The 17,672-nt window shown below is 39.1% G+C and overlaps 1 protein-coding gene across 9 annotated transcripts in view; it reads left to right on the top strand.

Moving 5' to 3' along the window:
* RBMS3 (RNA binding motif single stranded interacting protein 3) overlaps positions 1 to 17,672 on the top strand; it is a 623,271-nt gene that overhangs the window by 259,399 nt on the left and 346,200 nt on the right. For all 9 annotated transcript variants that reach the window (XM_036031515.1, XM_036031514.1, XM_036031516.1 and 6 more), the window contains one exon: positions 8,107 to 8,198. In XM_036031515.1, coding sequence (XP_035887408.1) covers positions 8,107 to 8,198 — 92 coding nt within the window. The remainder of the gene's footprint in view (positions 1 to 8,106; positions 8,199 to 17,672) is intronic.

Raw genomic sequence — 17,672 nt, 5'->3', positions numbered from 1 at the left:
ACTGAGCTACACTAGTCATGCATCTGTCTTGAGTGGCTGCCTATTTGTGCTATAATGTCCACCCTTATAAAGATGAATGGGTGATGAGTTAGGGACGTCTCTGCTGCAGAAGGATGCGTAAGACTACAAACATGTTTCCCAGGCCATTGATTAAAGAGTCTTTGACTGTGAATGTGAATTACAGTGTCTGGGAAGTGGAAATGGGGGACTTGTACTTCCCATGATTCTCACACATGGAGGCCATCCTCTCCTGCTCTTCCGGTGGAGGAACAGTCTATGGTTGAACCTGTCCCTAATACCAGAGCAAGGAGAGGGAGGGAAGGATGAGCCCTCAATAACACAATCATAGTTCCTTTTGCTTACCCTATTGTGCACCCGGATTGTAGATATATGCAGTTACAGCTTGCTTCCATCGCAATTACAGACTCAGAGGAATTGCTTCATCAGTACCCTGGCTTGCTTCTGCAACCACATTGTGTTGCATACTTGTACCTCCTGCTCTTTTTGATGGCAGAGACATGGAGGTCCAGTGATTCACACAAGACATATGTTTGAACACTGCCTGTTCGCAAAGGAAACCTTTGCAAGATGACTCACAGAGGTTGGTCTGCCCATTTGCAGCCAAGCAGCCTGTTCTCCCACTCTCTGCAATATCATAGTAAAATTGCGGTTGGTCTAATCAAAGACCTTGGCAAATCGGTGAGTTTCTTTAATCTTAATAAAGCATAGTAATCTCTCTAAGCCAATAAATAATGATCCTGATCCTAATTTTGACTTTATTCAGTATAAAAAAGCAATTTCTCTCATTTAAAAATCAATCGAAGGGGGTGAGCAGGGAAGTGAGTTTTGGGATTTGAATTTGTGTTTGGTTTAATAAGACTTTTTGTGCAACATAAATGGAATGAGAAACTGTCCCATTTTCAAGTGGCATACTACTAAGCACTTTGCTCCCTAAATTTGTCTGTCTTTGTAATTATTTTATTCTGCTGGGAAATGCCATTTAGGACCTAATTTATTTTTCCTGGTCTTTACTTTTGTCATTTGCACACAAAATGTACTGAGTTTGCCCCCATCTGTAAGAAATATTTGCCATTTTAGAATAGTAGCAGTTTCTTTTTTCCTTTTATGCGGTACTGATCCCTCTGTATACCTTGTACTTAACTTCATTCATTTCTACTGGGCACAGAAGCTGATGAACAGAAAGACAGAATAAGGCATGTGTACACAAATTTAGAATGTGGATAATATGACCATCATGTCAGTCATTGAAAGGGGACCTGATTCAGGTATTCAGCCCTGATGAGCAAAACTGTACACACAAAACCGTGCATGCTAAACAGAACAAAAATATGTCATTTTGCATATACTCACCTAACTTAACCCCATACATGTGAGAGGACCCTCCGCTGTATTACATTTCTTTATCTATCCCAGTAGACCATAAGCTTGCTAACAGGAAGATCTACATTAGAGTGTCTGTTCTTCTTTTTCTTTCTTTAAAAAAATGCTTTATTTATTTATTTTTAGAGAGGAGGGAACAGAGGGAGAAAGAGAGGGAGAGAAACATCAATGTGTGTTGCCTCTTGAGTGCCTCCTACTGGGGCACCTGGCCTGCAACCCAGGCATGTGCCCTGTCTGGGAATCAAATTGGCAACTTTTTGGTTCACAGGCTGGCATTCAATCCACTGAGCCACACCAGGCAGGGTGAATGTCTGTTTTTCTTGCAATGTCTAACATGCTATTTTCCTTGCACATAATACATATTTAGTAAATAACATAATAGTAATACTTATAATGGGAAAACCTCATCGTGGTTCAAAAGTGTTCCTCCTAACAGGCAGATCTTATTCCCAAAACAATATCTCATTTTAGTGTTTCTGGCTCTAGAATATCAGAATCTCTAAGTAATTAAGCTCAAACATTTGGGTAATATACTGGACAATTACCCATCTTATTTGCCTGTATTTGTTCAGTGTCTCAGGGCTGTAGCCCTTTGTGGAGGAAGTGCGTATGCTCTCCTTTTCTGTAGAAGCATCTTATTTTGTAAAGATGTTTCAAGGCACAGGTGATTTCAGATTTTAATGGTTTAGATTTTTCTTCCTCAGAATAAGCACCCTTGTCTCTCTGGCTCTTGCATTCTAGCAGGAGTTGTCTTTTGCCTTTATTTTTCACACGTCTAAGTTAGGCCATGTTGCTACTGTAAAGGTTTCTCCATTGTACTCTTGCTTTGTTATGATTACTCGCATAAAATGGATTAAAGAAAGATACTAAAGAAGTGACTGGGTTTCTTCTTAGTCTGGTATTATAAACATAAAAGTAGTGAAGCGTTTTTCAGTGCTGTCTTTCAGCTACCTCCTTTGATCACGTAATGCAGAGAACTAGGACATCCAGTAATAAGAGAATACATTCGGCGATAACTCAACAGTTTAGGGATGGATGCAAGAGAAACCCAGCTTGCGTAGACTGACGTGGAAGCAACCTAGACTTCATCACTTCCAGGAAGCATGCGAACCACGCCTCCCTTCCTGCAGACCACCTTAATCTCCTTGCATCTCGGTTTCCCTGTTCTGAGCCCGGACGACAGCCACAGAATGTTGTACAGCCTAAGTAGAAAGAGGGGGAATTTATGGAAGGGCAATTCTGAAACATCTCCAACTGTTAAACTTGAGTAGAACTTCAGTTGAACGTATAATTCCTAGACAAAGTGTTCCTGTATTCTGTTTAAAAATCGCATTCGACTCACAGCTGGATCGTCTTTGTAAGAAGTTGGGTGCTGCATCGAGCCATCTGTGTTTCAAGTCGGCTTTTATGACAGTCATTCTAAAGAGGAAGAGCAATGCAAATGTTGTGAAATTTAATGTGCAGTTAGTTACACTTGGAGAGCAAGCCTCCTTCAGCTGCCGCTGTGCCACTAGCAGTCTGAAGCTGGGTTCTGTTTTTTTCATTGTCCCCTACATAGAGTACAATCCAAATATTGGTTAATAAGTAAGCAGCATAAATAGAGAATGAAAGGAGCCAGTAGCAACACTGAGGTATCCGATAAGCTGGTAAAGATGGAGAAGAAACATTTAATAAAACTCAAGTAGATTGCCGTGCAGCCGTCCATTTGAATGGCAAAGGTCACAGAGAAGACGCTGCCTACAAATGCACTGAAGAAAACAGAAACAGAACTCTCAGGCAATAGCATTGTTTGTAAAACTCTATTTACCATTTATAAATATATCTATATTTTTTCTATAAAGTCATCAGGCTTGCAGTGCAAAAAAAAAGCAAAAATTTAAATTAACACCCAAAGTTTGAAGCATTTCGGGAAAGCATTGATTCTACCTGCCAATGGATTGAGTGCTTTTGGCAAATGAACTAATTAGCGTGGAGTGGTTCTTTCTCACTGCTCTGCTTCACGCTAATTGCAGGACTGTTGGCCTCCCCCTCCACACCCCACACCCTGCCCCAAGAAAGGAAAACAAGGACAGGGTGTGTGGCGAAAACAATGACATTCAGTTCTAATTCACTTGAACCCGCTGCCAAGCTTAATTATGTAATTGAGAAGTGAGACTGGTGGGCTTCCAGCCACTTGGGCTGGGGTTTCCGATGGTTACCAGTCATGGGTGTTTTATCGAGGGTTTGAGCAGTCACCATACAGCATTATTAGCTGGAGCTGAACTAATCTCCCCACCCTGCCCCTCACCAGATGTAGCTACAGAGGTTCCTGTTCCCAGACTTGATTATTTGTCATTAAGGAAAGCAAATTGAAACCAAATTGAAGTTGCTTTTTTTCCTTAGTGAATGTATCATTATTCTTCAGGGGCAACTTTGTATTTCATTTTGTTTTCTTCTCATTGTGATGTGGTGGATGCTGTCACATAAAACTCAGGAATGCCGTGTTTATTTCTAAAATCCGTAGTGTTTTTTTTTCGGGTTGCTTGGGACATTTTTACCTCTGAACTTTGATTTTGATTCGTGAAATGTGTATGGAAAACACAGAAGTTGCTGAAATATTTCAGTTCTGGTAGCTTATTCTTTCTTGTGTGATGAGATTTATTTTTAATGGTAAATAACAAGAATAAGAAACTTTTGTTGGTGCGAAATCCTTCTAATAATGTTCATTCTTCCAGTTCCCAAATTTACTTTGCCAGTTTTATATATTTCTATTTTATTTTCTTATTTATTTATTTTAATTGACTTTAGTGAGGTGTCATGGGGTAGTGAGATTATAGAGGTCTGAGGTATACATTCTGTATCATCTGTATGTTGTATTGTGTGCTCACCATCCAAAGTCAAGTGTCCGTCACCATGTATCGCCCCTTCATCCTCTTCTACCTCCCCCCGCCCTCCTTTCCCTCTGGTAATCACCACGCTGATATTTGTGTCTATGAGGGTTTTTGTTTTGTTTTTTGCTTAGTCCCTTTACCTTTCACGTTTTTCACCCAGCCCCTCCCCCTCCCCCTGGTGGCTGATTCTCTATAATTTTGTTTCACCTGGTCTCAGCTCCCCTGTTGCTATGGAGTCTTCAGGAGAAAAGATATTGTGTAGGAAGGGGACATTGTCTATCTTTGCTGGCACGGTGGCCCCTTAGAGATGCGCTCTTCTCCAAGTCCTTCCATCCCCTCCCTGATTCAGAGAAAGCTGAGGCTGTCTCCTTCCTCAGAGATTCCTTTGGTTTGGATTGGAGTTCAGCCCTGGACCTCAGCATCATGATTTTGTAATACCCTGTGTAACATTCGGGGTGTGGAAGGATGGGGCGGAATCCAGAGAAAAGAAGCTGCACTGGCCTAGAGGCCAAGAGTCCTGAAGGCGGGGCTTGCTTTTCTGGGCGGCAGCAGGGCTGCGCCAGAACCCTGACTCCTCAGCATTGATAGTGTTCTTTATAGCCAAAGTGTATCAACGGGCCTTTTTACCTGTTCATTTCCATGGTAGTCCCGTGCAGCACGTAAGCATCTTTTAAATATGCTTTCAGTTAATCTCAACAGATACTTAGCAAGCACAGGCTGTGTGTTAAGTACAGTCCCAGTGACTGGGGGTATACAAGGAAATAGCACTGGTCACCAAGAGTCTCTTGTTTCTCTTCCACGTACAGTGAGCAGAGGAGGGAGGGGGTCCCGCTTTCAGCAAAGCCCTGTGCTTCATAGAAGTTCTAGATCCCCTCACGGCCTCACCTTCTCAGGAATATTATCGTGTTATTATTATATAAAGTATTCCCTTGCCCTCCTGTGGCTTTATTTTCTTATTTTCTGCTTCATCCTTTTATAGATATTCAAAATTACCAAGAACAATCCCTTAATAGGTGCCACAAATACATAGTTATTAAATAACTTAAATAAAGTATCAGTAGTTCTGTACCTAGACTTCACATTGAAATCAGCTGGGAATAGACACACACATGTGCGCACGCACGCACACGCACACACACACACACATGTGTGTGTGTGGGTATGTGTAAACATTCAGACCATAGTCCCAAAAATATCGATTTCATTTTCTGGGGGTGAGTCCTGAACATTGGTCATTTTTTAGCTCCCAATATGATTCTAGTGTGCAGCTAAGGTTGAAACGCATGGTCTCTTCTGTCTTTGAACAAACACAAACAGCTCATTAGGCCTCATGTTCCCCACTAGCTAAAGCTGTTTATTAATTCTCCACCCAGCCAAGGTCACGGCGTGAAGGCTGGTGAGCACTCTCTCTGCCTCCTCACCTTTCACTCTTCAGCTACTCCAGCAGCTTCGTTCCCCGCCGCTTGCCCAAAGCAAACCACAAGGGCAGCCACGCTCCCAAATACACTGGGCATTCTCGGCTCTCCTTGGCCTCAGACTCGAGTTACCTTCCTGATTCCATTCTTGCTGCCCCCTTTCTCCACAACCATCCAATCTTTAGCAGAAGCCAATTGAAGCGACACTTTAAAAAATGCTGATCATTTCATACCACTGCTCCTTGGGACTTTCAATAATAAACAATCAATAGTTAGATTCTGCATTATATACACTCTCATTTTCTTCCAAGGGAGACAGGCTATTTTGTCTTTATAGATTCATTTATATCGTTATTTGTTTTATGTCCATGAACTGTAGAAAGATGGGAATTAGAGTTGCTTTATTCACTATTATATACCCTGAGGCTGGCGAAGTGCCTGACGTGGAATTTCATTATTGAATGAAAGAATAATCGTGGGAATGGGTGAGCAAGACCGGCCAAAGCGTGCGGTGGAGGGTGGTGCCTGACTTAGCCAGTTCTGTTGGGAACTCGACCACTCCATTCACAAATGTGCTGAGTGAACAAGCTGGGCTGAATTCTTTCATGGGATGGTTTTATCCCATGCCCGAACTTCAAAATCCAAGGGAGTTACGATTGTGTGTTCTCTCCATGGTGGCCTTCAGGGGCCACTAGGAACAGATTGCCAAGTGAGGTTATAAAGCAATTCATTGTATAATGTATTTCAGAAGGGCATATGCAGACCTGGCTTCCAATTCTGGACCTGCCAGTTGACAGCTAATGATTGGTGTCACATCTGCTGAGCCTCAGTTTCTTTATATAGGGACATGAAGGGACATGAGGACAATAGTACATGAAGCCATTAGAATTTCACCAGGTGTGCACATGGCAACCACCCCATGCATGTCTGACATGGGAGAAAATGTCTGCATTGTTTATTATCCACTCCACGCAACTCTAATGCTTGACTTACCTTGTTCTTTCTCTCCTTTCTTTCTGCTTTTTTTTTTTTTTATCTTACTCAGCCTAGTGGGTGGTAACACTCATATTACTCACATAGTTTGAATTTTGTGGGAAGAGAAGAATTAGTAGTGTTACAGAGCTGGCTTTCTTTTGGATTAGAAATACAAACTTCACAGCTACTCTGCCCAGCTTTTCAAGAGCATTTTACGGTATACTGCTGGGTAACAAGTTCATTTTAGGATAACATGCTGGGAGGAAGAAAGAAGAAGGGATTCGAGGGGAGAAAATTAAAAAGTTAATTAAAAGAAACAACTTGGTAATTGAATTCTCTTGCGCATTTCTTTGGTGATTTTTTGGAGAGGGGAGTCACAGTGCATGGTTAGTAGGTTTGCCTTTGTAGTTCACCTCGAAACTTCTAAATGAGACAAGCACATGAATACAGAGCCCATCCCTGCCTACTCGATGAGAAGAGGCATAGGTTACATATGGAGGGCTTTTTAGATGTGCCAAACAAAGCTGCCCTCATATTCATTTTTGAGCATTTTTATGTTTAAACATTCTTGGCAGCTTACATTACTGTTAGGCTAAGTCCTGGACTCATATCAGTTATTTTATGGGCAGGCGAAATCCCTTTTTCATTTATTCTCTTTTACTGGCTATTTCTTTGACCTCACTCTACACACACACACACACACACACACAGGGGCAGGCACACAATCAGTGAACACTATAGGCAACTCTTGTGCCCTTTTCAGATTGCACTTTATTAACAAGTAACATGGGTGTTTTAAAAGTCTTTACGTAGTTTAAAATCTGTTCCTTATTTTGAAAAGATTGAATATTTATGCCATTTTTTTTATCACAGATCACTTCAGAGTCAAAATAATTTATTTAAGATGTGATTGAGAAAGATAAGCTCCTGTAATGAATTAGGCTTTGGAATCAACTGGAGTTAGGCTCAAACCCTAACTCTCATTAATGACCTTTAATAACTCACGTAGTTAACATGTATTGGTTGAGTGCCTACTGTGTGCTAGGCACTGTTGAGGTTGCTGGTGATGATATCTTTAGGCAGGTTCTATCATGGCTTCTATCAACATCATTGTTTTTGAGGCTTTGAAACTAACTTTAGAGAGAAACTTTAAAAAAATATTTTTGAAGATTCTGTGTTCCTCATTCTTCTAGCAAATCCATTGAGGAAAGTAGAACATGTTGCTGATTGCACACCCAGTTTCCAAAGCCATGTCTAGAGCATAGGACTTACTATTTTATTCTTAACGATACTGTAATTTTTCAGACGTGGTAAGGACCATAGATTGAGAGCCTTTATGCTCAAGCAGGGTCATGAATGCAAGTGTGATCTCAAATGCACATCCCATAGCTACGGCAGCGATGAGGCTATTTGTGAGTGCTAACAAGGGGTTTGTGTTTTCACAGGCTATGGTTTTGTGGATTTTGACAGTCCTGCAGCTGCACAGAAAGCAGTAGCATCTCTCAAGGCAAATGGCGTGCAGGCACAGATGGCCAAGGTAAGATTGGTATTTTAGATTGTTTGGTGATCATGTATTTCCCCATTGCTGTGAGCTGTATCAGAATTGCACTGGGCAACAATTTGGATTCTATTCACTTGTCAGGGAAAATAAGAAACTCCACAATAAGTTTGGCTTAGAAGCATCTGGCTGGTTTATGTGTTTTCCTATCTATATGAGTATATATTAATGTGCTCTTTTGTTATGGTAACCTCACTAGGAATGTAAGGGCACTTTCAAAGGGCTGTTATGCCTGAAAAAGAGGGGTGTGCGTGTGTGTGTGTGTGTGTGTGTGTGTCTAGGAGTTCTAGCAGGGAATAGAATTGTTTTGGAATGGTCCAGTTCTCAGCAAGTTGTCTTTGATAAGCAGTGCTAAAGAATTTCCCATTCTCATATTGGGAAAAGGTGATTACTGAATGATGAAGACTTCTTATCTGCACAGGAAAATGAGGTTAACCAAAGTGTTTGTTGTCTGTTTGCTAGAATTTCACTTTGGCCTTTATAAATAGAGTTTACCTAGCTAATACTTTTCTAGATAGTAATAATTTTCAACACACATTTATTGGTATGTATAACAAGTAGTCTGGAATTTCCTACTGAAGTTATAAGGCATTTTTATACTCAAGAAAATAAATACAATTGTTTATAATAGTTTTGTATCCGACTGCAGTGGCAGGAACGAGAATCTATAGGAATGATAAAATGACATAAAACTAGACACAATGTACCAATATTAATTTCTTGGTTTTGATATTGTGCTGTAATTGCACAATATGTAATCTTGGGGAAAACCAGACAAAAGGTAGAGGGGATCTCTCTATGTGTTCTTTGCAAATTTCTGTGAATCTATAACTATTTCCAAATAGTTTTTTAAAAAATTACAACATAAGGATATTTGGTACATATTTGCTCTAAAATAATAATCATTTTGTTTTGCATGCAACTTAATTTTTTAAATGTTTTTCTGATGGCTATTTCTATTTGAGTTTATTTATCTCTAATTTTCAAAAGTCAGGCAGAAGAGCCAGCCGACCTTGAGGTGCCCTTGTGTCATGTTCATTTCCACACTTCCCCTTCATTATTGCCATGACAGCTGGGTGATGTAATGGCAAAGTCATCAAAATGGCAGTCGTTGGAATTTTTTATGATTGCTAACGTTCATTGATAACATTTTCCATTTTCAGACTTAGATAACTAGAGGTGGGATGTTTGGTTTTCTTCCTCTTCAGTTGTCTTTTAGCAAACTGATACCACCAGTATCTGTTAACCTTTTATTGTGGGTCACTTCTCATATAGATTACTTTGATAGACTCATTGCCCTCTATGACTCATTAATTGCTTTTCAAGGCAGCATAAATTAGAGTTTGAATTATTTCAGCTATGTAATTTATTCCTCATCAGGATTATTCTTGGAAGCTTTGAATTTGGTCATGACCTAAGATTGATTAAGTTATTATTAGTAATTAATAAGGAAATTATGTACATGTTTGGTTTAAAGCTTACTTGGCAAAGAATTAAGTTTTCGTGGCAACTTAAGTAGTAACTTATACCTTGGAAACAAGTGCTATAGTTTCTAGGAATATGCAAAATATAAAAGTTGGATTTGGATCGAAAGGCAGCAGCTATTGATGAGAAAACAGACAAATGCTTATACAATTTTTATTGGAATATCTCTGGTCTATTTCATTGATAAACTACCAGATTTTAGAAATTGTTAATTAGTGCCAGTTTAGAAGCAATGAATACAGTGTGCATAGTCTCCACTTTTTCAAATGTTCTGAGAATATATAAAAATGACTTACTGGATAAAAACCACTACGTTCTTGCACAACAGGAGAAGAAACTTGCCATTAGTTTTATAACTATCAAGGAGTCATATGAATATTTTCCCTCTGTTCTCAGCATTCTCCTACACAAGGACTCTCTCTGTCTCTCTCACTCTCTTGTACTTCCCCCCAGTCACTCACAATTCACCTAAACAAGATGTTATCAATGGGAAAATGTTTTTTAAAGATTTTATTTATTTATTTTTAGAGAGGGAAGGGAGGCGGGTGGGGGGGGGGAGAGAGAGAGAGAGAGAGAGAGAGAAGGAGAGAGAGAAAGAGAGAGAGAGAAAGAGAGAGAGAGAAAGAGAAACATCAATGTGTGGTTGCCAGGGGCCATGGCCTGCAACCCAGGCATGTGCCCTGACTGGGAATCGAACCTGTGATACTTTGGTTCCCAACCTGCGCTCAATCCACTGAGCTATACCAGCCAGGGCTGGAAAATGTTTTAAGGAGCTTCTAAGAAAATTATTTATTGTAGCTAGTGATCTAATTTTTAGCTTTTACTCAATGTGCACAGTAGGAGATTCCCACTGGACTGTTTAAAGACACTTAACTTTATTTAATTTTATTATTTTATTTTACTTCTAGAGTTGCTGAAAGACTTCTACCTTAGCAGTTATGCTGTCTGTAGTATAAATTCCCATTCCCCTTTTACTCACAAACTTTGTATTTAAAGCCCAGAGCTTTAGGTCCACATCTACCTACTAGAAAACTTTCAGCAGTAAATGACTTTGTAATTTAACTGCCCAGAAGCAAATAAATAGCCTCTCTTTGACAATGAAATGGAACAAGCTTGAACACCTGTATTAGCAGATTTTTCACTGAACTTTTGGATTTCATGGAATTTTCCCCTTTGTCCTGGTGACAGCTATTATTTCTTATCATATAAATCTGCATTCTGCAGGGTATGTGAAACTTGAACAAAAATATATATATATATATATATAAATATTTTTTGCCACTTAAGTGTCTAGTGAATTGCCTCTTGCATCCTTGTTCTTATTAATATCCCACCATGCAGGTTGTGATGCCACCTTTTAACACCTCCAGGACTTTAAAGCAAAAAGTGCTGCAAATACTCTAGGTTCCCAGTAGCACCCTGGCGTGAACATGAGACCTTCCAACTGAATCACTTCATTTAGTTAACACTCCAATATGTGTATAGGAAAAATGCAACCAATTTGTCAACAAAGTGTAATTAAACGAGAAATCATTCAGCAAGTGGTAACTGGTTAATATTGTATAATCGTTGCCCTGGCTGGGTTGCTCGGTTGGTGAGAGGGCCATCCCAACATGCCAAAGTTGCAGTTTCAATCCCCATCAGGGAACATACAAGGATCAACCAATGAATGCACAAAAAAGCATAACAGCACACTGATGTCTCTTTCTCTCCCCTCCCCCCATTCTATTTCCCTCAAAATCAACAAATTAAAAAATTTTAAAAATAATGCATAACTATTAACACAGGCTAATATTTTCTGTATGCTTGCTGTTCTGGGAAAAAATGATTTTAAGGATCAACGATTATATTTGTTTTAGGAAAGCAGATCTAGAATAATTTAGTAATACATGGTAGTTAACAGCATAGGTTTGGAGGGAGAGAAATCTAGCCTTGAATCCTGGCTCACATATCACTGGGCTATAGGCCTTGGCTAAGTTATTTAAATATCTTTGAAAGTCTCTGATAATAATACCCACATTAGACAATTGCTGTGAGAATTAATTTTGATAAACTACACAAAAATTTAGCATAATCCTTATATCATACCAAAATTCAATAAATGTTCATTATTCAATATATGTTTTCCATAAAATTCACATTTGTTACTGAACATTCTATAACATATGCTTTAAGTGCGATGTTATCACCAAGCAGTTTCTTGAGAAATATAATCAGTAGTATCCATCAATAAACATTTTTACTGCCTGCTAAGTGCCAGGAACTTCGTTAGTTTTGGGGGGGGGATCAAAACGGAACAAAACTTCTTTCTTATTCCAGACTTTTAATATTTAATCTATGTCCTTGTTCTGCTACGGCTCTGGATTAAGAATAATGGGTGCTGCTATTCCTGCCAACCTCAGAATGTTTAGAAGAAAATCATTGGCTACAGAACATGTCTCTGTGTGCTTAAAAGGAAGAGAGCTAAGAAATCCACCTAACAGTAGCCTAACCTTGTAGATGTTTATTTTATTCATTAATAAGACAGCCATAGATAAGCAGTGCCTGATAAATGCTTTGGAGTCACATCAGAATCCAGGCTGCTCTGCCATTTGTTAGGAGTGGCTGTCACCCGTCCATATTTATCTATTGGTGTCTGAAGCCCTAGCTCTTGCATCCCTATTTTAGGCAGGACCTAACACCTATATAATTTTATTAACCAATGTCACCCCAATAGATTCAATAAAATGTCTTTAAAAAGAAGAAAGAAAAGGACAAAAGGCTGAAGGACCATCTAGCTGATTCTGTCCTTTCAAAAGCTTTCCCAGAATGTAAACTTAAGAGCTTGGGTTCATATAGCAATAGGCAAAGCTGAGTCATGGTTCTCCCCTCAGCTGCAAGAGTCTAGGATGATGAATAATTTAACTTCTTTGCCTCTAGTAGAGAAAATTAAGAATAGTCATCTTTTGGTCTAGTTAATATTAATAACACTGTTCGTCTCATGTATACATTCTGGGTGGCATGCATTCATTCCTTCCATAATTTAACCTACCTTCAAGTTCCACCCTCTAATCACATCTAGTGACGCTGTTATTTCCAGCAGGTGTAGACACAGCTGAAACTCATGGTTTGCCAACAAATAACTTTAAAAGACAAGTTGTATGTCTGAACGCCTGTCATTTAGAATGATAGAGAAACAACAGGATACATGAAACGAAATAAAAGACTACCATTTAGGAACAGAGAGAATGGAAAACCAGTGGAAATCCCTGATTGCTTATACATATCCAGTACTGTTGGGCAGGAATAGAATCCTAGCTTTGTCAGCACAGTAGGTTCTTTGGTTAACTGACTATTTAACCTCTGCTGGCCATCCATAAGGATTTCTCTTGCTCATTCTTTCCCATTGCCTCATCGAGGCCTTACTGGAGGGCTGTACTGCTTTAGGAGCTGAGTTTTCTTGGATGGAAATTTCTAGGTTCTAGAACAGCTCTCTATATTGAACACTCATAAGTTGTTACCTGCAAAGCCCTGAGCTATCTCAGGCTTAGCAAGCTTCTTTATTATTTGCTTTCTGTCAATTCCAAACAGAAGTAAACAGAACACCTGTTTACTTCTAGATGAAAGGTTCACAGAGAAGGAGCCACCCCTTCTCAGGACCTTTATAGAAGGTTTTATCAGGTCTGCTACCAGGACTGTCATTCTAATGACCAGTGGTGATTCATCACACCGTGGGATATGGAGAATAAATCCCACTTAAATGATTGCGAAAAAGACCATGTGTTCAAGAAAATGTCAGGCACATCAGGGATAATATAAAATATTGTGTCAGTCATGAGGATAATATAAAGGGACATTGTGTCAATCATTTCAACTGGGGCAGAGAATCAGACTAGGACCAGAGAAAAGGAATTCCCTCCTATGAATCAGTCCCCTTAATAATAGTTGTCTTTGAGAAAAATATTTATATGAGTGGATTTTTCTGCTTGATGTTATAATCAAATAAAAACTGGAAAGTCAATAAATATAGGAAAATAAATTATGTAAATTCAAATAAATGCACACAATTATAAAATATATCACCTCAGTGTTTAATAAATAACTCTAATAGTTATATTCTTATAGTAGAATTTTCTAGGGAAGAGCCTATTACACAGATTATTCTAGAAAACTTTTCTTTAAAATTCAACCACTAGCCTCATGATATGGCTTGTTGTCTACTAAATCAACACTTCTGAATGCAGAGCCGCATGCCAGGTTTTGCCATCCAGACTTTTATGATCTAAGGCAGTATCAACGGTCTCTGCTTTCACTATTCCCAGGTATATGCAAGTAAACAGGGTCACGACCATGGGGTAAGGCCTGCAAGTGAACTGGCCAAACAAGGAAGCTTCCCAAAGGCTCCCTTGTAGGAAAGAGAGAAGCGTTGTTCCAGGGTAAATTCAGTGGGCGATAGAAAAGATACTGCTTCCTGATGTCAGGTGGGAAACTCAATCAATACCTTATGCAATGGTGGAAAAGGGTTGTCTGGGGATTCTGATATCCCAAGAATAATGTCCAGGTGTTTTTTTTTTTCTCAATAAGATCAAAGGATCAGAGAAGCCCATATACTATTATGTTTCTTTATCCCAAAATATTTCCCAGGTAGATAAGAGCTATAGCCTGGAATTTTGGTGTAAGTCTTTTTCATTCTCCTAGTTTCTCAACACATGTTGAAAGCCTACTGGGTACCAAGATTGTTCTATGTGCTAAAGACGTATCATCGAACCAAAGTTTTATGATCACATTCTACCAATAGAAGGCAGAAAATAAGCAACTTTGTAAGTTAGGTGGTAAGAAGTGATTCAAAGACAATTAAAGCAGGATGGGGAAACTAAATACATAGACTATGAGCATGGTGGTTGAAGGTTGGGCCAGCATATATTTTAGATAGTGTGGTCAGGGAGTCTTGCTGATGAGGTGACATTTAAACATAAGTCCAAAAAATATTATGAGAGCAATCTATAATATATTTAAGATTGTTATGAAAAATGTCTGTAGTAATTCAAAATAGAGCAGTCTTTTTGGTGAGCTAACCTGTTTAGACTTTGTAATCATTATATATTCTTCTTAATAATAGGAGGTACACTACCATCACTTCTCCCTCTATTTTTGTGGGAATTTGCTGGATTCAAATCATTTTAACGATGCATTTCTCTGAATATATTTTTCATAGGAAACAAATCCTAATTCAGCCAGTGAATTTTTTTTCAATACTTAACTGTGAGTCATGCTGTTCTGTTGTACCACTGAATATAAAGACATGACAAGATATGACCACTTTAGAATGCACATTACCGTATTTCTGGACTATAAGATGCACCCCCCCCCAATTTAGGAGGAATAATGGTTGTTAATGATGCTGTTGAGTTCTGTTTACACTTGCATTGTTGAAATATTATGTTATTTATGTTATTAAATATTTTACCACTTTTTTGCTTCAAAAATTTTTTCCTAGTTTCCTCTAAAACCTGGGTGCATCTTATGGTCCAAAATAAGTAACTGTAATCCCACAGAATAGCAGTTCCGTGTTGGCCTTGACACAGTTCATTACTCTTCGATGACTGATGCCACGTAATGAAAACCTTGCTATCTCATTTACTAAAATGAACGTTTGTGTCCTGTGCTCCTGTGGAACGTATTTTGAACAGAAGAACATCTCTAACAAACACCAACTATTATTTTCCTTATGATTGAGATTTTTGAAGTCAGTAAAAGACAAACGAGCGACTGGTCTTTTATATCTCTATAAAATATTTGTGAAAGTCTGCTTTGTGGGCTGTGTCAGCTCGGCTCATTTTTCCTTTTCATAATGCAGAATGCAAGGATTCAAAACCAAGTATTGAAATGGTCAGGGCTGATCTTACTTATTTGTTAATTATTTGAAATGATTGAAGCAGAATCTTCTGAAGTTTAATACTTGTTATTAGCTTCTACCAAAGGAGATACATAATTTGTTTGTGAGGACAGCTCTGTGCTTCTTCAAGGACCTCCCCATATTTTCTTTAATGAAACAGTGGGTATGATGAGCTCTAATTCGGTTTGCTGTTTTCTTAACATTTGACAAAAACAAAAGTCAACAAAACATTTACCTTGATTTGCCTCATAAGGTGGAGCCTATCTCAGGTAACAAGACACTTTCTTAGTCTAGAATACGTGTAGAATACAAGTTTCCTTCAACTTACAAGAAATTCCAACTCTTTCGTCTCGCCTCTCTGAAAGGAATGTCTTCACAGACTGATCTTGATATCTCATTTCTTGACATGCTAGGGAGCAATCTAGTCATGAACAGTCTTCATTCATGGCTTTAGCAATTTGTTCTTGAAGTTGACAGAAACAGATTCTTTCTCTGGTCACCATTGTTGTGGAGTGAGGAAGCCAAATTTGAAGCATCACTTTGTCCCATGTGGATTATTAAAAAAATTGTTTTAAAACCTTTTTTTTAAATTTATTTTTAGAGAGAGGGGAAGGGAAGGAGAAAGAGAGAAAGAGAAACATCGTGTGTGGTTGCCTCTCACATTGCCCCCACTAGGGACCTGGCCTGTAACCCAGGCATGTGCCCTGACTGGGAATTGAACCGGTGACCCTTTGGTTTGCAACCTGCGCTCAATCCACTGAGCTACACCAGCCAGGGCCCATGTGGATTCTAATCCCACTGAAAAACAAAAAGTACATTAAAATCAGAAAACTATAGGTTAAATCATTATAGTAGGAACACGTGACTTTTGTTTATATGGACAATGAGTCTTTTAATGCTGAATGCCAAAAGTGGATCCATCCAGTCACAGCAGGTGCTAGAGAAGTAGGGGCCTCCCTATAAAGGGAGAGGAGGGTTTTGTTTTCATGAGACATAGAAGAAAATAGTGAATATGCTATCTGCAGGCAGATAGATCCCAACGAAAAGGGAGGGAGCAGAGGAGCTGAGCTTGTTGAGTTCTTGCTCTCAGACTCACAAGTCAGGCAAGTTGTTACTCCTCCCCTTTGGGAGTCTTGACTAAGTGGACAAATAAGATAAGGGCCAGAAGTGTTACACAGATACCCTTCCATATGAAAATACAATGCGAGGGGGTGAAGGCTTCCTTGACTCCCACTCCTAGCCTACTCGAATTGTTTTCTGCAGCTTATTTTGCTCTCTACCTTAAAGAAAGTTATTGGATGAATTAAGCTATATATTCTTAATGGGTTAACATTCTAGCATGGAGAAACCTGCTGATTACTGAGGTGTGTTGTCCACCTGTTTCTGCTTTTACCATGGGTGTGCTATGCAACTCTCTTCAAGTTCCTTAATTATATCTGTTCCAAAAGAGGCAAGGAACCACAGAAGATGTAGAGGGTAGCCGAAATTATATTCGACTGCCTGGTCTGTGCAGTGAATAAGTTATGAGTTTTTGTAGTTATTATCCCACTTAACTCTTGCTAGGAACTTGGGAAGAAGGTATGATTCCCATTTTATAGATGAAGAAATAGGGGATGACCCAAGTTTACAAAGGTAGTCAGTGATGAAGCTTGGACTTGAACCCAAACTTATGTGGTCACAAATCCTTGTTCTTTTCAGGAAAATCATAAAGGCTGCTGATACTGTTCTCCAGTCTCTTTAGCAATGCCTGGCTATTTGTTCTCCCCCCACAGCTTTCTTGAGATACAATTGACATATAGCATTGTGTATGTTTAGGGCAAACAAGATGAAAATTTGATACACATATATTCAAACTGATTATGATGGTAGGGTTAGCTAACACTTCCATCACCTCACATAATTACCATTTCTTTTTTGTGGTGAGAACACTTAAGGTCTACCCTGCCAGGTTGTCCAGCCTGCACCCTGTGGGCCGCATGCATCCCAGAATGGCTATGAATGCGTCCCAACACAAAATCGTAAATTTACTTAAGCATTGTGAGATTCTTTTTGTGATTATGTCATAATGGATTTAATGTGTGGCCCAAGACAAC

Source organism: Phyllostomus discolor, chromosome 7 (genome assembly GCF_004126475.2).
Source record: "Phyllostomus discolor isolate MPI-MPIP mPhyDis1 chromosome 7, mPhyDis1.pri.v3, whole genome shotgun sequence".
Taxonomy (NCBI): domain Eukaryota; kingdom Metazoa; phylum Chordata; class Mammalia; order Chiroptera; family Phyllostomidae; genus Phyllostomus; species Phyllostomus discolor.
Note: the sequence above shows the minus strand (reverse complement) of the source record. Positions and strands in the feature narration are given on the sequence as shown.